This window comes from Podarcis muralis, chromosome 10 (assembly GCF_964188315.1).
Source record: "Podarcis muralis chromosome 10, rPodMur119.hap1.1, whole genome shotgun sequence".
In the NCBI taxonomy this organism is placed as follows: Eukaryota; Metazoa; Chordata; class Lepidosauria; order Squamata; family Lacertidae; genus Podarcis; species Podarcis muralis.
In genome coordinates this window covers 41,774,445-41,799,812 of record NC_135664.1, presented here as the reverse complement: position 1 = coordinate 41,799,812, position 25,368 = coordinate 41,774,445, and the positions used below count along the sequence as shown (strand labels likewise).

Here is a 25,368-nt window from a genome sequence, read left to right as displayed (position 1 = left end):
AACAGAATGTTCCTAGCTACAACCAACCAATGTTTTCATAAAGACTATACCTGATGTGGTTCCACATTTGATTGTGAAGTCTGCCATAGTCTCCATCACTGATGTTAGCCGTAATGCAACTTCCGCCATTACCACAGTATTAGTATCTCCAAGATTAATGGCATGAATCACTTCATTAATTACATAAAGTATGTGGACCCACTAAGGAGGAAAAAATATTAAACCATTTTACATTTTTATTTAAAGTTATTTAAAAATTGTGAATGAAATGTGGCGAGCAACTGTGTGACATGGATATGGCAGGCTGCATTTCCTAGAATGAAGGACAGAGCCACAACACACTGAATTGTCCCATCTGTGAGGTGCAGAGTCCTAGATTTCCCCTTCAGACATAGATCCAATGCCCTGGACCTCATCTATGTTCTTTAAAGCCACCTGCCTATGGAGGACAGTATCACTGTCAAGCTAGACTGCCATAGTACCACTGACTTTTCCTCAGCCTGGAGGGATGGACTCAACTATCAGTAATGGCATGGAACAGTCACACTCTCCTGGGTCCCTGCTTCTCAAGCTGCTAGCAAACCTTTGCCTGTCATGCTACCGGTTGCTTCAAAAGCACTAAGTTGAAGCTCCTCCACATCTTATACCTTTTCCTCTCTTAGTTTTCAAGTTTCTGTGCCAGTCAAACTGACCTTTCATTTCTCTTATAGAAATTGCCCTGCATGTCAAGAGTATAGCTATTTATACTGAACAGGTAGAGTACTAATGAGCATGCATCATTACCAACACCACAGGAGCATTTGTAGATAGCTGGATGTGTGATACATAATTAACCTTAATCAACATGAGTTATGAGAAAGGTTTACCTTGGCTGTCTGGTATTTAAGAAGAGACTTTAAGAAATAGCTTCCGCTATTTTGGATCCTCAGAATTGCAATTTTGCACTTTTGCCACAAAAACATGGTTGCATCTGTCATCATTTCTCTGTCTGGCAGGAGAACCTAAGGAAAAGGTATTTTTCAAAGATTTCAACTACCTGGCTTTTGAGGGTGTGAAGTCACAAAATTTAAAAACCCAATAATGCATTTGCAGGATTGAACACTAGTATCTCATCCTTCTCTTCCCTCCCAGCAAGCCAAATGGGTCACTGCCTCCTCCTCAAGACTTCTCTTGCTTGGTGAACAAAGCCCTGCATAGCCAACTGCTTAAAAAGGGAGAAGATGGAGCGCTTTCTGCTCCTGCCACCATCTCATCCTCTGACCTGGAAAGAAATAGTGGCAATGTCTTTACGTTTTAGGTAACCACCCTTAGGGGACATCATTCCCCAACAGAAAGAAGGAAGGGAAAGTAGGTGGTACCAAAGGGGCAGACAGCCAGAGCTGAAGAGCAAAGGAATGGACCAACACACATTCGTTGGTATGCTACAGATATGTGCAAGCACACAAATGTGTAAAGAGGCTCAGTATTGTGAACAAGCTTGGAATTCTCTTTTTATATTTAGAATGGTAGCTGCCATTATTTTCTAACAAGCTCCCATTACATCCCAGTACTTCAGAACGACCCTGTGCTTCTGTTTGCAACATAGTGTTGTTGTTGTTGTTGTTTTGGAAAGTTTCCTTAAAGTGTTGCACGGGAAACTGTCTTATACCAAGTGAGATCATCAGTACATCCAGTTCAGCATCATCTGCTGAGATGAGAGCCAGTGTGGTGTAGTGGTTAAGAGCGGTAGTCTCGTAATCTGGGGAACCGGGTTTGCGTCTCCGCTCCTCCACATGCAGCTGCTGGGTGACCTTGGGCTAGTCACACTTCTTTGAAATCTCTCAGCCCCACTCACCTCACAGAGTGTTTGTTGTGGGGGAGGAAGGGAAAGGAGAATGTTAGCCGCTTTGAGACTCCTGAAGGGGAGTGAAAGGCGGGATATCAAATCCAAACTCTTCTTCTTCTTCTTTCAGAGATTCTCCAGGGTGTGACGCTTGGGACATTCCTAGCTCTACCGGGAGATGCCAAGGACTGAACTGCTTGCAAAGCACATGTTCTACTACAGCCCTTTCCTGTGTTACATTTCTGCTTAGTTGTTATGAAACTAAAAATATTGTTGCAGCTTTCTAAATCTGACATCCATTGTCTTTTATAAAAAATAAAAAATATTTTGCACAAGAAATTAATTTAACACACCAATTTCATGTAGTTCATACTTAACCTCAGTTTTACTATACCTTTTCAGGTGTACTGATGCAGGAATAAAGAGTTCTTGCCAATGTAAAAATTTCATCAGTAGTCTTTCCTGCTGGTACTCTTCCATCTACCATTGCAATTGATTTTGAAAAGAAAATTAAAAGCAGTCAATTCCGTAAAAGTATATTTAAATCCAAATTCTCAGTTGAAGCAAATGCAGGAAATTACATGACATACAAATGAAGCAATTTCCTACTGTTATACAGAATTTCTCTCTGAACATGGTCAATTATCTGGAAAATTTAAAGTTTAAGTTTAAAGTTTTGTCATTTAATAATGAGAAGTGCAGTATAAAAAAAGAAAATCAACAGGAAAATAGTATTTCATCCAAGATCCCAAACATCTACCTACTCTAAAAAGCTATCTCAAAATCTTGGTCAGGCTTTTTTATTTGTATGGAAAAGGAAGTAACAAATATCTCCAAATTTGTGGGACCAACAAATGAACTGCTTAAGATGTAGGGAGCAAAACAGATTTAAAGGTGATATGGGATGCGAGTAAAGCAGTAATGCGGTGTTTTTTTATACAGCAAAGCGCATTCCAAAGAAAGATAGGAGAGCAGAAAAAACAAGAAATTTTACAAGAAGTAAAAAGAGAAAGAATTAATAAATTTCCCTCAAAAAATAGATAGTGCAACAGGATAGCAAGATATTGCAAACGCATTATTCAATTATAATAAACCAGGAAATAGAGTGGAAAATTAAATATTTAAAACAGAAACAATTTTAACAGGCTAACAAGCCAGGAAAACTATTAGCTTGGCAAATAAAGAAGAAACAAGAAAAACCTGTATTAATAGAATAAATGTAGGAGGTAGAGTTGTGGAAAATCCAAAATAAGAGATTTACGAGTTTTTATACAGAACTATGGGACGCAGGTGGCGCTGCGGGTTAAACCACAGAGCCTAGGACTTGCAGTTCAAATCCCTGTGACGGTGTGAGCTACCGTTGCTGGGTCCCAGCTCCTGCCCACCTAGCAGTTCGAAAGCACGTCCAAGAGCAAGTAGATAAATAGGTACTGCTCCGGCGGGAAGGTAAACGGTGTTTCCATGTGCTGCTCTGGTTCGCCAGAAGCGGCTTAGTCATGCTGGCCACATGACCCGGAAGCTGTACGCTGGCCCCCTCAGCCAATAAAGCGAGATGAGCACCGCAACCCCAGAGTCAGCCACGACTGGACCTAATGGTCAGGGGTCCCTTTACCTTTACCTATACAGAACTATATCAAGCCAAACAAGCTAATTTAGAAGAAATTCGTAAATATTTAGAAGACAGAGAACTACCTAAGACACCAAAAGATAAAATGTCATTTCTGAATAGACCTGTCAAAATGATGGAATTACAGCAAGCAATTTTACAGGCAAAATTAGGAAAGGCACCCAGACCTTTCAGCAATATATTATAAAAAATTACAAGATTACCTAATACAACCTTTAAAAAGATATTATGAACTTTGAATACAGGAGAGCTACCAGAATCCTGAAGAGTGCATACATAACTTTGATTCATAAGCAAGATAGAGATCCAGAGCTAGCTTAGAACTATCAACCTATTTTGTTGTTGAATAACGATTATAAACTGTTTGCAGACATATTAGCTAATGGGTTGAAAACTGTATTAAAAGATTAAATCCATCAAGATCAGGCCATATTTTTGTCAGGAAGACAAATGAAAGATAATATCAAAAACATAACTGATGTAATAGAATATTTAGAAGAAAGAAATGAAAAACAAGAAGCTTTAATGTTTTTAGGTGCCGAGAAAGCACCTGACAATGTCAAATTTCCCTAAGTTTTAAAGTTCTTTCTCTTCTCATTATAGTCAATGGTACACCAGTACAAATATTTAACAGTTAATAACGTTAGTCACATTTTGGAAGGTACAGTGAATCATGTTTTATTACCAATATTTAGAAAAATATATAGGATGACTTTCACTTTCTCCTTATCCTGTATTATAACTTCTTGGTGTAATTATTAACTGAGCAGCTACTAACTGTGACACACCTTGAAATGTGATGGATTTTCTTCCTGTACCACGAAAAGTACTTGATTCTCTGATAACACCTCCATGCACACACAAGCCGTGTCTTGGTTTTCTTGCGGTTATTAGAGGCTGCATTACTAGAAGTATTTTGAGTTCTGATTCTGCTTTCTTCCATTTGGGGGCATTTTGATTCTATAAATATACGGAGAAATGAGAGATCTTGCTTGGCCTATGAATTCTAAGCACAACAAACTACTTTTAACATTGAGAAACTGAATTTACCTGAAGAAAGGAAAAAAACACTATAGCTGCGTGATCAAAGCTATCCCACTCCTCATAGCTGAAAGCCATCTTAAGAAATCTCAAGGCAGCATATGCAGATATACCACTCTTCCCTATAAGAGTAACACAAAAGGTGTAAGACTCCCACAATACTCGCAAACAGAAAGGAGAACACTAAACTTATTTATTTACTGATTTAACTACTTCTGCAAGTATGGGACCAATATGATTCCTTTGAATTCCTTTGCAGTAGGCCAATAGCTTTCTATGAAGACCTTGTCTGATTCAAACTTCTACTCAAAGAGGTAGCTGTGAAGAAAGGTTTCCATTTAAATCTCCCTAGCCCTTTAAGGGTCAAATTATTTACATAAAAGACGTATGTGTCTCTATTTTTTAAACACAAAGCAACTGAAAATGCAAGGGTTCAAACTGTAGAAGCCCTGCCCCCATTTCTTCACCCACCACCACATGGACTCCTCTCAGATTTTTCCCATTTAGCACAAATTTGTGATTTGGGCTTTTGCACTCAGAAGTCTTTACATTATTGGGAACCTTGCTACGTGAGGGGCCTTCTAAGTGTCCCTAGTACTAAGGGAGTGTGGCTGAACAGCTTGAACCCACTCTGCCCATGAGGAAAGCAAATCTTCCCTTGATATGAGATCCACTTAGCTCACTTTGTTACCACAAGCCTTTTGGTTGTCATTTAAGAATTTTTCTAGCATGCAGTAGGCCGTTCCCATAATGTGCATCACTTTTCACAGACACAAACTCCAGACGGCTGACAATGCTTATGCTGATCTGCTCACTGGACGCACGATCGAATGTAGCAAGAAATTTAAGGGTAGGATTCAACTAATCAGTCTTGCCAGTGGAAGTCAGTGCAAGGGCTCCCGGTTAGTACAATGGGGTTTCTCCCATGTCCTCCAAAATTGGGTCGACAGGAGGGGGTGGGAGAACCCCCAGAACAATATAGGGGGAAGGAGGAGATCACTCCATCAGACAAGCTAAAAAAAATGCAGTGACAGAACAATTGCCATAGCACTATGTTGAATTCCTCTCTAAGTGTCCCGCAGAGTGGTAATGTTAACTGGCCTTCCACCTCAAAGGGGTGTGAATGCAGGTAAACAAAAAAGCCTGTTGTAGAAAATACTACAATAGTCAGATTACCACTGGCAAATAATATCATTTTAACACATCCTATCCCCAAACCATCAAAGATGCAATCCTAACTCCCTGATATTCATATCTCAGTTTGGCTAGGTTACTATGATGTGCAAGTCCTTCTCGACTGTCCTCTGCCAGCAAATAGGAGCACCACTGGTGTGGGGTCTCCACCACAGCGGAGGTCGCAAGATCTGCCATGACAAGCAGGAGGTTACCAGAAGCAGCCACAGAAAGTCCTGAAAGATGGTGTTTCAGAGTGCAGTCTACAGGATCCCAAACCCCACAAATCCCCTGGTTCTGGCACAGCAAAAAAAGGACCTTCTGCAGCCCAGGCCAGCAGGAACTGCCATGGCTTTAAATGTGGTCTAAGATCTGCCACTTGGTATTGCTCTGTCAGGGTTACAAGAATAAAAACCATTAATTTACCTGCTAAGATCTGTTCCATAAGTGTTGATGTTCCAGTTATAACCATAGAAACAGGGATTAAGCTGCTTCGGGCAGCTACGCCACCACCTGCAATAAAACTATCTTGTTAGCCCTCATGTACTATTTTACAAGATGTTTTAATTATCATATAATTTTGAAATACATTTACTGTACATGTAAGTTTCCTAAAAGAGCAACCTAAAAGAGCAACATTTCAATATCTTTTGGTAATAAGAAGGCATGCTCAAATTGCTTATTACCTCCTTGAATATGGTTCAATAGTTATATAAGAATGGTCTCTACTACAGGGATAGCCAAAGAAGTACCCTCCAGATGTTGAACTAAAACTCCCATCATCCTTGGCCACTGTCCATACTGGCTTAACACTGATAAGAATTGTCCAAGAATATCCAGAGGGCACCACATTAGCTATCCCAACTCCACTCAATTCACTTGTTTTTCTTCATTTAACATACTATTTCTTTCCCACCTGCTGTCAGATTAGATCTCTCCCCACCAACCACCACCATCATCACAGCTGTTGGGGGTTATTGGATCTCAGAAAATACATCAAGAGAACAGTCATAGTTTAACATCATGCTGAAAGCTGAAGTCCAAAGAAAGCAAGAAATAGAAAGGTTCAAAATGTTAAAGTCTCCAACAGGAGAATAATTAAAATTAGATTGATCTTAGGAAAGTTCTAATCCAAATATCCATCTCTCGGTTCACATTCTTGCTTACTGTGGATTTTGGTAGCCCTACATATATTCATGTGATTTCTCCACTGCCTCACATATGGCTCAGTTTCTTGTGTTCATACTTCCACAGCTTTGAAAAAACTATTACTGTGTCTTATTTTTCTTCCACTCCGATACCAGTTTAAAGCAGAGCACTCTTCAGTCCTAGCGCAGTTTGAATTTTTAAGAAACAAACATTTTACTTTCTGATATAATGAGTAGAATTTCCACATGTTGACAATGATAATTACTTCCAATTTTTGAAAAGTAATAAAAGAATTACATTTGGTTTTCCTTGTTATAATTAGCCAATTCTCTACAGTTAATTTCATCCACTTACCATCAAGAATATCCACGCCTGCAAAAAACAACTCTGAAATGACATCACGAATTTCCATTTCATCAGGAATAGGAGGGCTAGGGATCAGTGTCCGCCTATTTCTATCAAACAGAGCTTCCAAGATGCCAAAAAAGATAGATGAATTGCAATCAAATATCTCCATCATCAGCCGTTCTGAGATTGTCCGAGGCCAAGGAAGCTAAATGAAACAAAAATAATCAAGGATCACATATTTAAAATAGCTGTCGTAAGTAAACAGCTCCATATAAAACCATGCTGGTAAGCTTTAAGTTAGACTGTGCACGGATAGGTAAAAAACCAGTGTGAAGTGTAAGTCTTAGCTGGAATTAAGGAAAGCTCTGTTTGTTTGTGTCATATTTAAATTATAAAAAGTAAATCTTTATGAAGCAGAATTTTTCTTTTTTAATAAAAGACATTTTAGGGAAGTGTGTCCATATGTCATGGACTGGCTGGATGCAGAGAAGCAACTGCCAGGGAACCGCCAGGGGAAGAAGGCTCCAAGCCAGTAGATTGATGGTGGGATGACAATGAAGAGGTGGTGTCAGCAGAATAGATGACAGGGTTTAGTGAACAGTTGATTGTCGGGGCTTCAAATGTACACAGGTCTCTTTATGCACTGACAATCAGCCGGTCATTGGTGCTTGCAGAGGGCCGTGTTGCCCTTTGAAGCACCTACAGCTGACAGTAAGGGTTTCAAAGTGCCTTGCAAAGGCTGTGTGGGCATTGCTGATCAGCAGATGCAAGGCAGGTGAATGCCTGGTGAGCCAAATGGAGAAGGTTGGTCCAATCAAGCGATATAAAAGGCCTTGGTTGAATTCTGAATCTTGTTGATACAAATTGGCTCCCTGGAGCTATCCAAGGTACTGCAACTCAAATCTGACCATACCTGCTACCCGCCTGGCTAAGTTACCCTCATGGGGTCCAGATCAGGACAGGGTGAAATGGCTAATACATACATGTTGTATATCTTTCATATTATTTTTCACTCTTGGACGAAAAAGCCCCTTTGGTCGTCTTCTGGGTTCAAATGCTGATCTTTTGAAGATCATTGCTGCCATCTGACCCCAAAGAGGAAAGAAAAAAAGCATAATTTTTTATGTTACATGTTCCACTTTCTTAAATACTATAAATCCCTATAAAATATGAATACCTTCACAGTTGCTTCTTTGAATTTTCTCTTTGTTTCTGTGCTTAGTGCTGGTGAACTCATATTTTCCATTTGCTTTAGTTCATCTATTTTAACCAAACCACGACGTGCAAATATCTGAAGCACAATAATATATACATATATATGTAAACTGGAGTGACTATTATTTTCCTGTTAATAAAGGCAGATGTGGGGATAGGAAGAAATGGCAATACTGTGTCCCCCATCTTGAACTAGAACTCCACTGACTGCTAGCATTCAGAATTCCAATGCCCATCCTAGAGTTACATTCCAAATAAGATAGAGAAGAAATCTGGGAAGCTTCATGTGGATCAGGAACAACCAACAACGGCAGTGCTTGGGATCCAGATAACCATTCTAGGTTTAGCTGCCCAAAATTCTGGATTCAGATTACTAAGAAAGTAAGTAGGCAGAGCAAAACACATTATGGAGAATGTTGGAGACAGAATGGCAGAAAGACTGAACAGAGTAGGCTAGAGGTAAATCAGATAGACAGACTAGAGAAGAAGTAGTTGGATTGCAGGGTCAAAAGTATCAGCTGGTCTACAATAGAAATATGTTTTATGCTGCAGAGATAAAATGTTCCTGTATGGCAGTCATAACTATACAGAGAAGGACCAGTATGTTGGTCACTTACTGAAATCAAAACTAACAATATCTTCAGTGCAAGAGATTGAGAAAAGGGAGAAAGTAAACTAAAAATTACAGAGGTAACCTGCCTATTTTATCCAAGCATAAGTCATTTGGGAAATTGCTAGGTTGTGCTCCCATCAAATCAAGATCAATGATCCCAACACCATATACTTATGGACTGTTTTGACTAAATTTGTCTTTCTGTTCAGACAAGGAACACAAAACAAAGGCAGCGCCCCTTATGCACACTTTAATATAGTCTCCCAAGAGCAGCTTATTTTTACACATATCCAATATATTTTTTATTATATTTAAAATATGAAGGAAAATCATTACCTCTCCATTTATGCCAGAATAGCAGTCATAATAACACTGGCAAACAGCGGCGTACAGTGTTGCTCTCCATGGCAAATAGTGTACAGCTAAAAGGGGAACCGATGATTCCATGCATACACAGGCCCATAATAAATATTCAAGCACCTATTGAAAGAGAAACTGATTATAAATTAAGCCATTAATGGGTGACATCCAGTGTTAGTTATATTCAAAGCAGATCCACTGAAGTCAACGTAATTTAAGCCAATTTATTTCAGTGGGTGTGTTCTGAATATGACTAACCCTGAATATCACTCAATGATATTAACACTGATTAGTATAAAATATTGCAGGGGTTGACAAATTTTGAAAGGTAACTACTATACTTCTTTCCCCACTTTCAGTTCAAGACTTTAGTGTGTCATAACTGATTAACGTTATGAGTAGGTGAGCTAGTAAAAATAATAACAACTTTTGCAGACTTATGTGCAAAACTGACTCCCCCCACCATACACATCTACCTTTCTTGCTTACTTTTTCTGGAGTGTACAACTGAGATGAACAAAACTTTGAAAGCCACATGATGATCTTATTGTATAAAAAATAGCCACTGGGTGGCACTACAGTTCAGTTTAAGGACAACTGAAAAATCTTCCTTATAATCAAGCAGTATGTAATTTTCATACTGCAGATTTCAGAATGAAATCTATCTATCTCTCTATCTCTCTATCTCTCTATCTCTCTATCTCTCTATCTCTCTATCTCTCTATCTCTCTATCTCTCTATCTCTCTATCTATCTATCATCTATCTATCTTCACTCTCACACCGTTTTGAAATCAAATAACATATTCATAATAAATCTGCCTGGTTAAATAAATAAAAGTATTCCCATTTTCATGCAAGTAAAATGTATAAAAATCAATACTAAGGGTTTTTTACTCAAACAGTACAAGACCACGTTTTAAAGTGTAGTACTGTATTTACAGATTGGCAGCAGCAGCAGCACAGCTCTTGAGTATTTATCTAAGATTCTTTAGAAAACAAATTTTGTGTCATTAGTTAAGTTTGTTGAAAATATGTACATCTTGCCTTTCTGTCTTGTTTCTGAGATACCCAAGGCAGCTAACACCATGGAAAAACCAAACACTATCACATGAGATAATAAACAGAAAAGCAAAAAAAGAGAAGCATGGCAGACAAAACAACTTTTAAAAGGCAACATGTTAACAATTCACAACCTAGTCATGGCAAAAGTCTACTGCCAATTCTTCATTCAGTACAGTATCTAAATGCTCTAAAGATGGGCCAGACAAAATATTCTAGGTGGACAGCTAGATTAATACAGAAAAGGACAGTAATTACCCTGGGGTCCCAAATCAATTTAGAGCAGCCTCTATTTGGCCCTTGGGATTCTCCCAAGGTTTTGTCCTCCACCTAGGCCACACCATCTTTTCCAAAGCCACACCCATCAATGGCTCTGCCCCCTACCCTCTTCTTTTCTGGCTGGAATGTATTCTTAAACAGTGTTAATGTATTTTGCTCATCTGGATGGAGAAGTGTGCATTTTGCATGGCTGGTATATAGTCTACTGTACAAACATTACAAATTGTTCCACCCACTTTTGCCTCTGGCCTTGACTACTACTAGCCTGTGACCCCAGAAGTCTGCTCAGAGAGTAATGCAACCTTTGGGCTGGGAAAAGTTTCCCACCTCTAATATACAGCATGAAAAGTAATAACTAACACTCTGAACTGAGCCTAAAGGTTAGGTGCCAGTGTAACTGGTACGTGCTCTAGTTGTGAAGGTATGCTGAAATTCTATGGGCAATGTCTATTGAAATCTCAAAAGCCAAAACCACTGAACGGACAATATCAGATTTAGCACTGCCAGTTTTCTATACTTTATTTATTTATTTATTTATTTATTTATTTATTCATTTATTCATTCATTCATTCAAGCTAAGAACATCCTTTAAAACGCACACGCGTGCGCACACACACACACACACACAATCATCACAAGTCAAACACAAGCTAAAATGTTACCAAAAACATGCAGAATAGTAATAATCTGAAAAATTAATATATCTTGACAGACACAGGAAAAGAGACAAATACTTCCAAATTTATCTTGCCATACCTTAGCAGATTGACCAATGGTCATTAAATGCCTACAAATGGTATACATATGGATTGTACCTGCAAGGACAAGTAAATTATTTTAAAAACATATATAGCAGTATGTGCATCTGTGTGCATGCTGATATATATTATGCTGAGCTTGTGGACTATCCTTACTCTCACCTCAACTTGGCTTTTCTTTATTCAACTTATTCAATATATATTCAATAAATTCAACTTATTTCAACTTATTCAATATAAATTGTAAGCTACATGTATATATGTATAAAACCTGCACAGTGAATACAGCAAATGGACATAAAAAATAACACCTATAGGTTGTATTGGCAAAGCTTATCTAGCAGGAAAAAATTCATATTAAATGGTTTCTAACTTCTTTGAAACTTACTTATGAAACCATGTCAACCATTTCATGACTCTAATAATCTCAAACATTTATATCCTAAACTTTGGGAACTGAATTCCCTTATATGAAAACAATACCCTCTGATATATTTTACAGTATATTATATATTATATTTTACATGCTTATAATTTTTTATTTAAAAAAACTTATCCATCTACATTAAAGCTATCAGCACTCAACTGCCTGCATAATAAATAATTTGCTTCACAGTGAAAATTCAACCCAAAATGTAAACAGAAACAGCAAAACTGAAATTCCCCATGAATTTTATATTATAGGGAGGTAGCTCTAAAATTAAACACTCTTTTAATCTTGACAGCTCTCCAACAGCATTTAGAAAGTAAAATTTGTGACGCACCATTGTAGACAAGCCAACACAAACGTTCATGTGGCAAAGTCATCTGCATGATCAGCTGCAATATGGACAAGAGTCTGAAACATGTCTTCATAGATTCCTGATTCAGTAGGTCCTCATCATTATCACACACCAATTTGTAAATGCAGATATTCCTCACTTGCAAAACATGGAACTAAAATGAATAATCAGAGATTGAAATGACGTAATTCTTCAAATCAAAATGTGAATTTAGCACCCCACCCCATAACTCACCCTTCAGCCACTTAGCCAGGGGACATATTTCCCCAGCTCTTTCACAACTGTGCCACTCAGCACATTCATTCCTAGGTCTTGTATGAAATTCCCACCCCATGCTTCATTGGCCCCTTCTTCACTAGCTTGTTTCCTTTGTGCTTTTTTCATCCAATCACTGCCTTTTAGCTAATTAACTACTTTCTACCATAGCACTTAGGGACACGGGTGGCGCTGTGGGTTAAACCACAGAGCCTAGAAATTGCGATCAGAAGGTCGGCGGTTCAAATCCCCGTGACGGAGTGAACTCCCGTTGCTCGGTCCCTGCTCCTGCCAACCTAGCAGTTCAAAAGCACATCAAAGTGCAAGTAGATAAATAGGTACCGCTCCGGCGGGAAGGTAAACGACGTTTCTGTGCGCTGCTCTGGTTCGCCATAAGCAGCTTGGTCATGCTGGCCACATGACCCGGAAGCTGTACGCCGGCTCCCTCGGCCAATAAAGCGAGATGAGCGCAGCAAACCCCAGAGTCGGTCACAACTGGACCTAATGGTCAGGGGTCCCTTTACCTTTACCATAGCACTTAATTTAAGCAATGGCTTCATGGCACAGTACTTAAATTTAAACAAGGACTCAATGAAACATCCTCAGAACTTCAGTCTCTAGGAAAGTGTTTTTCCACAACCAAACCAACATTCCACTTCCAGCACAGCAACTGTTCTGATAAGGTCCTTGCTTGTTTGTTTTCATGCATTTGCTACTCATTTGGTGTGAGGGATTCACACTTCTTGCCTAAAGCTAGTGCCTCTGAAGTGCAGCAGACGCAAACAGTGATTCATTTTCAGTACCTGTTAAAAACTTATTTATTCACTCAGGCCTTTGGCAGCCATGCATACTAATTTTTGTACTTGGAACGGTTTGAGGATTTGTCTGTATCATGTTTTATTTATTCTTATATTATTTATATATTTCATCTATTAAAGGTATTTTAATGGTTGTAAATTGCTTTAACATTCTTTGAATAAAAGGCAGTCTATAAATGATTCAAATAAATGTATTATTTCTGTCAATATAGTTATTCTTCTAGCCAAAGGCCATGACAAACCCAAAGCAACAGTACCAGTAAAACAATACAGATCATATCCATCCATGATATGAGTCAATATCCATGATATATGAGAGAGGTTACCAGAGACACCAACAAACTCAAATCCAGCTTGATTCATATTAAACCTCCAAATCATCACAACATTTTATAGAAATGTTATTGAACTACTTTTTCATGGGGTTTTTTTTTGTTTGCTTGTTGCAGCCAATGCATATGGGGCCACTCTGTGTGTTACGAAGCTATTAGTGTCACTTAAAAGAAACTAGACCATTTCAGCTGGAGTGTACCTGCCTGCTTGTGTGAACAAACGTTTCAGAAAGTGGTCTCTTGAGTGTCTATATAAGGAGCAGGCCAAGAGATAATGAGTAGTGTCTTCCACCTGAGGTTGACCACAAATATAAAGTCTGCCTACACATGGGACCTTGCTGCAGCAGTCATCCAAAACTGCAGTGGGAATCATTTGGAAACAGCTCAGTAAAGGTATTTGGTCAAATAGCTAGTTCTAAAATACTGTTGTCGAGTGGTAAAATTGCTGTTTCTAATTAGCTGCGTGTCCCTTCTGGAGTCTATCCATAAGTGCCAATCCCTTAGATGACACTTATTCATGGTCAAAGCTGATCTCAGTCCTGAAAAACAATAATAGTCCAAAACATCTTGACAATCTGCTTTCCAAAGTTGGTTATAATCCAATTCTATATAGCACAGAGCAGAAAAATATCCAATAGGCATAGTAGCAATTTTTAAAATTAACTGGGTGTAGTATTGTTAAATATATTATATTTTAACTGAGTGTCGGCCACCCACATTCTGTACGAAGAAGAACCATTTGTTTCAAAGTTTTTTAATAATACTAATAATAACTGCAACAGCAATAATCACCTTCACTCAATGACAAAACATTGTTGTTAGAGAGTGTTCAGAAAAGATGTTGTGAAACTGGAGTAGTGGACCTTTTTGCCCGGAAGGCCAGATCCTTATCCCCCTCACCGCCCCCCACATGGAAAGATGAATGGGGCAACATTATTATGACATCAGCTGATTGACAACCTGCTGGCTATCAGGTGCTTGAGAAATGCTGTGTAACAGGACTTTTTGGGCACTCCAGATTGTCAATGCCTACAATGCCCTGCCTTTATGATTTCAGGGGTAGAGCAAGTGGGTGTGGCTTGCCCAAAATAGCCTTGCTGGTCACCTAGGGAGGCTCAGCAAGCTAGATCAGGCCCATGGGCCAGAGGTTTCCCACCCGTTTTAAAAGTCTAAAAACTCGGGGAATTTCTCAGTACTGAAAATGCTAAGACACTTTTAGGATACTAAAAATGTTCCTTTCATCTAATAAAAAGAAGTGATACACAGAAACAATCTGTATTGGGCTTCAATTTACCATAAAGGCAAACAGTGTTTGTTGTAATTTCCTAAACTAGGATATTTGGTTACCAAGAGAGTACAAAATATCTTCCACCTGAAATCAGAGAACATCATGTTGGAGCACTTTAGACCTACATTTTAGAGCAGGGGGGAAAACTTGGGTTCATGTATCACATTATTCTACAGCAAACGGCTGGTTTCCAGTTATGAAGCTTCAAAGTGAAATCCTTAGTATCTGCTTTTACAACAGGAAGAATAAATAATATCCTAGGAGAGCTTAGATCCCAAATGTTTTTCAAAAACACTGGCAAACTCTTTTAACATATTTATTAGATGAAATCATAGAATGCCCAGAGGACTAAGAATATGAATAATCAGTTGTTTTTTAAAAGATGGTTATGCCGATCCTACAACGTATATGCTTGTTAATTTCATTAACATAGTTGCAAATGTAAGATTTGTCTCAATTCAGTAGACACTTTGCCCACAGCACACAGTCAGAATGTATGAAATGTATTTTTCATACATCCAAGTCTGTATAAGATTCTCCTATGAATGAGCAAAAACACCCAGACTAAAGAACTGTATTTCTCACACACAGGGTGATGTTGGATGCCACAGATTAAGAGACAGAGGTATCATTTGAGGGAGTATAAAGGTAAAGGGACCCCTGACCATTAAGTCCAGTCGTGACTGACTCTGGGGTTGCGGCGCTCATCTCGCTTTATTGGCCGAGGGAGCCGGTGTACAGCTTCCAGGTCATGTGGCCAGCATGACTAAGCCACTTCTGGCGAACCAGAGCAGAGCATGAAAAAACCATTGGAGCGGTACCTATTTATCTACCTATTTATCTACTTGAACTGCTAGGTTGGCAGAAGCAGGGACTGAGCAACGGGAGCAGCGGGGATTTGAACTGCCGACCTCCTGATCGGCAAGTCAATTGCCCTTCCATGATATAGCTGTATAGAGCTGGCTACATACTATGCCCAAAGCTGAAGCAGCGTGCTTCTAAATATTAGTCACTAAGGAATACTAGCAGAAGAGGGCTATAGCGCTCATGTCCTGGTTTTGAACTTCCTGTTGGCATCTGGGTGGCTACTGTGGGAAACAAGATACTGGACAAGACAGGTCTTTGGTGTGATCTAGAAGGGTTCTTCTGATGTTCTAATGGAAGAAGCTATGCATCTCCATTCATCTCTACATAAGGGCATACAAACATTTGAAGCCATTACGCAATTATGAAGAAAATGGAAATGGGGGAGGAAATTAAAGAAGATAGCTTATCTGTCCCATGTCTGGAACAGAAAATGATCTAGTTAATGTGACTTGTATTCACTGTTGTTGCTTTCAGATAGCAAATAATATTTAATCACCTTTCCCCCCGTATTATAACTGAAATGAATAGGGTGGGAAAACATAATGTCAACATAATTTATATAATAATTGAATACCATATTTACTCAAATCTAATTCTCAGCTTTTTTGGCCAAATTACGTTGCGAAAAGTAAGGCACACTTTAGATTTGATGGCACATTTACATTTGTCAGCAAATACTTTTTATGGTTTCAAGATTCTGAAAATTTAAGTGTGCATTAGATTCGAAGGCGCATTAGATTCGATGGTGCAAAGTTATACAAATTTGCCTTAACAAACAATGAGATGAATAACATCATTTTTGGCAGGGGGAAAACTGCAACAGAACAGAAACAACGCAGCATGTCATAAATACAGGACAAAATGGGAAATTATATCTTCTTACATCCCAACTACACATATAATTTCCTTAAACATGACTAATAATGTGCCATTATATTCAATAACTGCAAATTAAGAGGGCAATTAAAAAAACCACACACACCTCTAAATGCCGCTTGTTATTTTTTCCTACTCATAGCAATAAGCAAGCACCACAGGAAAAAAGTGTGCAAAAAATATATAGACAATTAGATGTAAGTAAAGTATGAATGTCTCTTTAAACACGATATGAGTTGTCATGTGAGAAGTGCCTTTAAGACAGCATGCTGCTGGAGGAAGAATGGGTGGTGTTTACTGAATATTTAATGAAACCTTGTTAATGCCAAATTATTATTAAAATATTATTAAAATATTAAATAGTATCACATTTATTTTAAATCTTCATTGTATATACTTACTGTACGCGCAGCAGTTGGATCTCTAAGTCCCTTTGGGAAAAAATCTGATTTAAATTGATGCACGTCTGATCCAATTTTGTTTAGATTTACACTACATATTTCCTGAAGATATCGCCCATAGCACTGTGTAAGTGCCAGCTTATATTCCTGGAAAACAAAAAACAAAACTGATTACACACACACAAAATGCATTCTTTTAATTTCCATAAAATTTCAAGTGACAAAACGTTAAGATTTTGGAATCCAGCTCCTATCAGCCCTACACAGACAATGTTCAGGGATGATGGTAATTCCACTCCAATAACATCTGAAGGGTCACAAGCTGTCCATCCTTCTTATAATACATTTACAATGCAATCCTATATATGTCTACTCAGAAGTAAGTTGCATCAAATTCAACAGGACATACTCCCAGGTGAGTACTGTATAAGACTACAGCATGGTAGAGGTGGAGAGACATGAGCTATCATGGGCAGATTGCACTTTACCAAATGCATGATGTATATTCTCAGATGGAAGGATACAAATGCAGATATAGGAGAGAAATTACTATAAATAATTCACATAGGGCATTACTTACCTTCATTTCCACAAGCTCATCACCAACTTTCACAAGTTTTTCATTGTAATACAAATCTGGGAATCGAGGCTTGTAGTTGTTCCAAATATTAAACAAAGTAGTTGCTCTAAACAAAAATAATCACTGAACGTTATGGACTGATTATTATTTGGTTTTTTTAATAAAGGCAGGAAACACACTGGCAGCAATACATACATAATGTTATTTGTATGTCGCCTTTCCACAGTTCAAACCATGCTCAAGGCAACTTACAACAGGAAAAATTACATAACTACAACTTAACAAAGGTAGTCATAAATAATAAATAAAACATCAAATAATACACAACAAAACTGAATGATTTCCATATAAATAAATCACAAGCTCCAAAATAAAGATACAAAAAACCCAACAGCAACTGCAACACACACACACACACACACAACAAAAAACACCCGCCCAGCCCAAGAGTTTTAACCCAACCCAACAGTCAGCAGCCTCAGCTTTTGTAGCTGGCGTCAGTCAGGGCCCTGCCCTTCCAGGCCAGGTCAGAAAAGGCACACAAGGCAGGGAGCAGGTCTTCCAGGAATCACAGTCCCTGTCTTAACATTATACCTGAAACAGGGATGACACAGCCAAATAATTGTCACCAAGCCAAGCACAAGCCACTACTATGGTTTGTTTGAAGCAAAATAAACCATGATCTCTGGTTCAGACATGGTGCTAAGTCAAGGATTGGGGTTGTGTCTATATTCCACATTGAAAGGAGGGAGCAAAGCAGGTTCAATCCTTGGTTTATCATATTGTGCAACCGGACCATTATGTTTGATATTCTCTTTAAATATTCCCTGAAACGCCCAGAATTGAAAGAGCAACCAAAATGATCCAGGGGCTATGAGGAGACTTACAAAAGTAGGGCTTTTTAATTCAGAGAATATGAAAGAGGTGTATAAAATTAGACTGGATCTATAAAAGGTGGATAGAAGTTTTTCTCCCACTAAAATACTAGAGCCAGCAGTCATTTAATGAAACTGAATGTTGAAAGATTCAGGACACATGAAAGGACATACTTCTTCACAAAGCGCATAGTTACATTAAGGAATTTGTTACCAAAAGATATAGCGATGGCCAGCAACTGAGAAAGCTTTAAAAAGGTAATCAGACAAATTCAAAGATGAGGCAATCAAAAGTTACAAGCCATGGTTATATTACCTCCTATATCTGAGACAGTATAATCATATAATAATTTATTATTTATACCCCGCCCATCTGGCTGGGTTTCCCCAGCCACTCTGGGCGGCTTCCAGCAGAATATTAAAATACAATGATTCATCAAATATTAAAAGCTTCCCTAAACAGGGCTGCCTTCAGATGTCTTCTAAAAGTCCGATAGTTGTTTATTTCTTTGACATCTGATGAGAGGGCATTCCATAGCGCAGACGCCACTACTGAGAAGGCCTGGGTGGTTCCCTGTAACATCACTACTCACAGTGAGGGAACCATCAGAAGGCCCTTGGCACTGGACCTCAGTGTCTGGGCAGAACAATGGGGGTGGAGACACTCCTTCAGGTATAATGGGCCGAGGCAGTTTAGGGATTTAAAGGTCAGCACCAGCACTTTGAATTGTGCCCGGAAACGTACTGGGAGCCAATATGGTATTTCAGGACCGGTGTTATATGGTCTCGACGGCCACTCCCAGTCACCAGTCTAGCTGCAGCATTCTGGATTAGTTGTAATTTCCAGCCACCTTCAAAGGTAGCCCCACGTAGAGCACATTGCAGTAGTCCAAGCGGGAGATAACCAGAGGATGCACCACTCTGGCAAGACAGTCCATGGGCAGGTAGGGTCTCAGCTTGTGTACCAGATGGAGCTGGTAGACAGCCGCCCTGGACACAGAATTAACCTGCGCCTCCATGGACAGCTGTGAGTCCAAAATGACTCCCAGGCTGTGCAGCTGGTCCTTCAGGGGCACAGTTACCCCATTCAGGACCAGGGAGTCCTCCACACCCACCTGCCCTCTGTCCCCCAGAAACAGTACTTTTGTCTTGTCAGGATTCAGCCTCAATCTGTTAGCCGCCATCCATACTCCAACCGCCACCAGACACTCACACAAGACCTTCACTGCCTTCACTGGATCCAATTTAAAAGAGAGGTAGAGCTGGGTATGCCTCTGAAAACCAGTTTCTAGGGATCATAAGCAGGAAAGCACTATGGAGCTTATTTCCTGCTTGCGAGCTTCCCATAGGTGTCAGGATGTCCACTGTGAGAACAGAATGCTGGACTAGATAGGCGTTTGCCTGATCCAGCAGAGACCTTCTTACGTTCTTAATAACTTTCTCCTTCCTATTACCCTCCTTGCATTAAAAAAAAATAATTTAAAAAATCTGGTAATTGTGCCTGTGCTCCCACTTTGCACCCCAAGGTTCATATGGTGGGCGAAAACTTCTTACTTTGCTAGCACAACTAAGGGTCAAAGAACTGCAGTGGGAGAAAAGCATTATTTCTGCTTTTCCCTAGCACTTATTTTTTCTAATAGCTGTCAGAAAATGGCATGGCTGCACCTAGTCCTTTTTAGTGCAAGGATAGTACAATGCTAAAGGGGAAGAACGATACGCAGTTGGATAATGGCTCCAACTTTGGATCTAGAGTCTTTATAAAGAGGTGAACATGTAACCAAGGCAGAGGGCCTTCTCAGCAGTGGTGCCCACCCTGCAGAACGCCCTCCCATCAGATGTCAAGGAAATGAACAACTATCTGACTTTTAGAAGACATCTGAAGGCAGCCCTGTTTAGGGAAGTTTTTAATGTTTGATGTTTTATCTTGTTTTTAATATTCTGTTGAGAGCTGCCCAGAGCAGCTGGGGAAACCCAGCCAGATGGGCGGGGTATACATAATAAATTGTTGTTGTTATTGTTATAATAATTAATTAAGCTACAGGTGTCAGCTACAACTGAGGCACCTGGTCACGAGGGCATGTGCCCAATGAGGGACAGAGTGCTTAGCCTCTCAGAGGAGTCCAGGCAATCCCCCTGCAACTCCTGAGAACTGATATACAGTTATGTGCAAGCAGATCGTGAGATATTTAACAGCAAAAAAAGAAGCACGGCGGAGAAAGAGAGCGCAGGAGAGAGAGGGAGCGGGACGAGAGGCGCGCCCTTCCCCGCCAGCCCCGTCCCCGGCCTCCGCTTTACCCCAGCCTGTGCAGCTCCTGCTGCCTGGAGCCCGAGGCCCCCGAGGCCTTCGCTTCCTGCTGGCGCCGAAAGTAGCCCAGGCAAGCGCTCAGGTCCTTCTCGAAGCTGTCCACCACCGGGTTCCCCGGTTCCACGGGCCCGTAGAAAATGGCGGGCTTGGGGGGAGGCAGAGGCGGGGAGCGGGCTCGGGGCCTGGGGGCCTCCATGGCGGGCCGGCCGTCCTCCCCGGCCTGCGCTTTCTTTCAGCCCCGAGAGGCGGCACGCGGGCGGTTGCTAGGAAACGGGGCAACAAGCGCCGGCGGAGCGGGGGAAGAGGAGGAGCTGGGGGAGGCGCGGGGGTTGCGCCAGGAGGGGCTCGGGCTCCTTTTGTCTCCCCGCGAGCTCCTGCGCTTCTCCTCTTCCTCCTCATTGCCGTAATTGTCTGTGGTGCGAGGGAAGCGCGAGTGACCCTGTTGACGGTGCTGTCGGAAGGAGCGCTTAGCCCTCGACATGATGCTCGGTTTCATAGGTTGCCTTTATTGACAAATGCGGACATTGGGATATGCATGCAATAAAATGTTACAGCATGTCTTCGACTCCTAACAGCAGCACCTCCGTTCGCAGGCTCCATGCCACCCCTCCTACCATTTTCGTGCCCCTTCCCTTTTCCCCTTCCCTTTTACTAAACATTCAGTAGCATGCTGAACATGCATAGTTCTCATTGGGGTTTATTGGGGGGGGGGTAGGTACAATTGCCCCGGTTTTTCTTTTTAAAAAGCGTTTGCACTTCTGCAAGCCTCGGAATTCCGAAAGTGCGATGCTAACCTCTCTCTCGTTCCTTAGTGGCCATGTTTGGGCTGGGATCCTTTTGACACTTAACTGCCCAAGATTGGTATTAGGGTGACAGAGAGAGTAGAGAGAGAGAACAGTGATATAAGAACCAAATGTAATAAATAATTTATTTTGTGCTTCTATCCTGTACTTTAACTTGTGAACTGCCCTGACATCTTCATATGAAGGGTGGTATATAAATATATAAGCTGTAGAATTGGGAGATTCACTGCTCAAAATGTTCCTGGCTGTTCAGTCTGCATAACTGGAGCAGAAATAGGTGGGGGGAACCCCGGAGGCATATTGTGTGTTTCTACTGCGGAATCAAAGCAAATCTAGACTCATATTGCTTGTGAACCATATGCAAACGCTTCTGATCTCCTTAGAGGAGTAGCATGGAAATGTGAACAGTAATAAGAAAACCAGTAAATAAAATGTCGTTTTACCAAACCACAGTAACCACGAGCGGCACTCACAGGTTACTCATAGGATCAGGGTTCACACCACGTGATTTTGGCAACACATGCACAAATCCAGTACTGTATGTGTTGTGCAACGAAGTGACCCAGTGTTATACTGAATTATCACTTATTCCCAGACCCCCAAAGTGGTGGAGATGCATGAACTGACTCAGCCCCAATCTTACCTGCTACTATTATACATTGTAGCCAAAGTCAGGAATAATGAATAAGAATAAGAATCCTACTTGAAACACATGCATCTTATACTCTATTTTAATCCATGTTAGAATTCATATGATTTCTGTGTTTTATTTTGTTTTTAACAGGTCTGTGATTGTATACTTTGCTTTGAACTGGCAATGTTTTAAATATTAACAAAGGCTTTCCCCCCGTTCGTTTACCTTGCTGAGTGTCCTCCCCACATCATTATTTCATTACATACCATCTTGGGTAACCCTGGTAGAAAGAGTCCAGAAATTTATAAAATTAATTATCAGATCATTAAGCATAGTAAGGGGAACCTAATGCTCAGAGCCATTATTCCTTACTGGATGTGATTGGTTCAAATTCCAGCAGAACCATAGAACACCGCAGAAGTAGGTTGAACAGATTTGATCAACAGTCATGCGCTGTTGCTTAAAAATGTAGTGCATGGTGTCCTTCAGATGTATTATACTTGAGTTCCCATTGCCCTTGATCATTGGGCATGCTCCCTGAGTCTGATGAGAGTTCCTTCCTTAGTACATTTATATCCAAGAAGCCGGCAAATATGTTCCTTCCCCCTCTATTTTATATTCATAACAACCCTGTACAGTAAGTTAGCTTGAGAGATAGGTTACCCAGTAAACTGCATGGCCAAAGGGCAGTTTGATTCTTGGTATTCCCAGTCCAACAGCATATTCACCACACCACAGTGGCTCTCCCTGGTTCTTGGAGTCCAACAACACCTGCAGGGGCACAAGTTCCCTATCCATTAAGTTTAACCTACCATCAGTCTCATTAAGCATGTCCTCATAACCCAGAGAATGAATTTGATGCACAGGAACCTGATGGCTAGGAACATATCTTTGGGACAGGAACCACAACAAATCCAAAGCTTCAGAATGTATTATGGCATAGTTTTCAGCTTCATTTATCTTTCACAACAGCTTATGAAAAGTGACTGAGCAAATCTGTGCAATAGTCATTGTAATGCACTTCACACAGCGTTCATGCACCTACTCACTTGATGTATACACTAAATGACATCCATTCAGTTCAGAGAAACAATTGCATATTCAAGGAAGAAATTAGGCCTCGAGCCTCTGCTTAGAATGTGTCTTGTCAGCCAAAGCTGCCAGTATAATATTTTCCAGTTATTTCTTTCAAGAAGCATTGACTGTGAAGGAACTTTTACTAAAAACATAATTTGAATTGTTTCAAGAAATTAGCATGTACTGTATTTTGATTAAAATATTTCTGATTAAAATAATTTCTGTCGTCTTTTCCCCTAAGACATTTGTATATATAATTTTGCATAGTTATATTATTTATTAAGGAATTTCTTAATTAATCCCCCATCCCCCAAAATGGTCAAAGCAGTTTGCAAAAAATAAGGTAATTTAAAAGCATAATGCATAATAAACCAACATATTAAAATTGTTCTTATAAATTACACAAGTATAATTAGAAATACAATTGAAATGACTTAGCTCATTAGCCACAGAAGGCCCAGCAAAAAAAAGGTGGGTTTTTACCTGGTGTCTGAACAAATACAATGTTGTGGGAGGGCTCATTACACAGATGTGAGGCCACCACCAGAAAGGCTCTTCCATGGGCCCAAACACTGTATAAGTCATTTAATTCAAGAACCACTGGGATTGCTTCTTCTGTTGATCTTGATACACAGGCAGGTCGGTATTTGTGCTCCAAGCCATTCAGAGCTTTCAATCTCAACTTTACCACCTTGAATTGGACCCAGAAGATAACTGGTAACCAGTTCAACTCTTTGAGAATAGCAGTTATATGTGATTGGACCGCTGCTCCCTGACCTCCACATTCTGCTAACTGCAACTTCTGTATGATCTTTATGGGCATTGCAGTAATCCATCCTAAAGGTTACCAGAGCATGGATAATTGTACCCAGCACATCTGTGTCCAGAAAAGATTGTGGATGGTGCAAAAATACTCAAGGAGCACAGCTTCATTAGCATCAGATTCATTTATGTTTGTGTACACATGGGGGATGTTGATGGGGGAGGGGAGTCCTTACCCTATGCAAAGGTTTCCACACCTGGCTTGAGATGAATTTAGGAACAGCTTAAGGACCCCAAATCAGTGTGAATATGGTTTGAGAAACAAGTTAATGATGCATATGTATTTTGGATAAAGCTGTGTGAGCATGGCTTAAGAACTGGAAATGCAAAGTGCACAGTAAACAGGAGCGTGAACACAGCCTTAGTCGTAATGTCTTCAGAAGCCACAGGTAATTTTAAATCTAATTTATTGGTTAATGTGTTCAGTTAATTGATTAATTGTTCAATTGTTGATGAGAACTCCAGCTGAAGATAATCAAAACGGAAATAAGATGTTTATCGTTAATTGCTCTTCTGAGTCATTATTTTCCCATTGTTTTTCTTATGTTATTGTCACTTTTCTGATAGAACTCTCATACTTCTCAACCACAGGAGAAGTTTGCTGGGGAGTAAATGTGTACTACAAACAAGCCCATCGTATCGCTTTGCAAGCAGCTCAGTAAGTGGACACAGAAGAAAGAAGGTATGAACATGTGAGGTAGGCTAGTACTGTGGGATGGGTTTTAATGGGTAGGAGAGGATATGTTGATTGCAATTTATCCCTCCAGGCACACACATGTGTGGGTCGAACAGAGTTTCAAAAACCCATCTTACCTGCAAAATTAAAAGCATAGGAATTAAGCTGTAAAGCCTTGTTTTGAGCGAGTCCAGCTATGAAGTAAGATGGCTCTCCTTTTCTTGTCCTGCTTAATAAGGAATCCAGCAACAACCTGGGAAGTAAGTTTAAAAATATAATTTACTTATAATCTTCCATTGGTTCACAGCAACAGGAGCAGGAAAACCTATGTAGGCAAAATACTTATATTTACAGCTTCTGGCATCTGAGCTGCAGCAAATACAAGGCCATAGCTGTCAACTTACAGATTTGAAAATAAGGGACCAGCAGCCTTGAAAATAGGGGACCAGCAGGGTAATTGATCAAAATTCTCTATAAAATGTCCATTCACTGGTGATGAGTGAATAGAGGTCTTGGTAGTTACCAGGGGTGG

At 40.0% G+C, this 25,368-nt stretch overlaps 1 protein-coding gene across 6 annotated transcripts in view; it reads right to left on the bottom strand.

The window, feature by feature from the left end:
- Positions 1-21,109, bottom strand: part of CFAP54 (cilia and flagella associated protein 54) — a 101,304-nt gene extending 80,195 nt beyond the window's left edge. For 4 of the 6 annotated variants that reach the window (XM_077934824.1, XM_077934826.1, XM_077934825.1 and 1 more), the window contains exons 1-15: positions 20,815-21,109; positions 17,645-17,750; positions 17,065-17,211; positions 12,210-12,381; positions 11,444-11,502; positions 9,325-9,468; positions 8,338-8,451; positions 8,144-8,245; positions 7,167-7,365; positions 6,090-6,176; positions 4,500-4,612; positions 4,238-4,409; positions 2,217-2,302; positions 867-1,001; positions 51-201 (exon numbers count right to left, since the gene is read on the bottom strand). In XM_077934824.1, the coding sequence (XP_077790950.1) occupies positions 51-201; positions 867-1,001; positions 2,217-2,302; positions 4,238-4,409; positions 4,500-4,612; positions 6,090-6,176; positions 7,167-7,365; positions 8,144-8,245; positions 8,338-8,451; positions 9,325-9,468; positions 11,444-11,502; positions 12,210-12,381; positions 17,065-17,211; positions 17,645-17,750; positions 20,815-21,020 (1,993 nt within the window). In that variant the 5' untranslated portion in view covers positions 21,021-21,109. Of the gene's footprint in view, positions 1-50; positions 202-866; positions 1,002-2,216; positions 2,303-4,237; positions 4,410-4,499; positions 4,613-6,089; positions 6,177-7,166; positions 7,366-8,143; positions 8,246-8,337; positions 8,452-9,324; positions 9,469-11,443; positions 11,503-12,209; positions 12,382-17,064; positions 17,212-17,644; positions 17,751-20,814 lie in introns of those variants that run through there. The other 2 variants (XM_077934828.1, XM_077934829.1) reach the window with 2 other exon arrangements.
- Between the last annotated feature and the right edge of the window lie 4,259 nt (positions 21,110-25,368).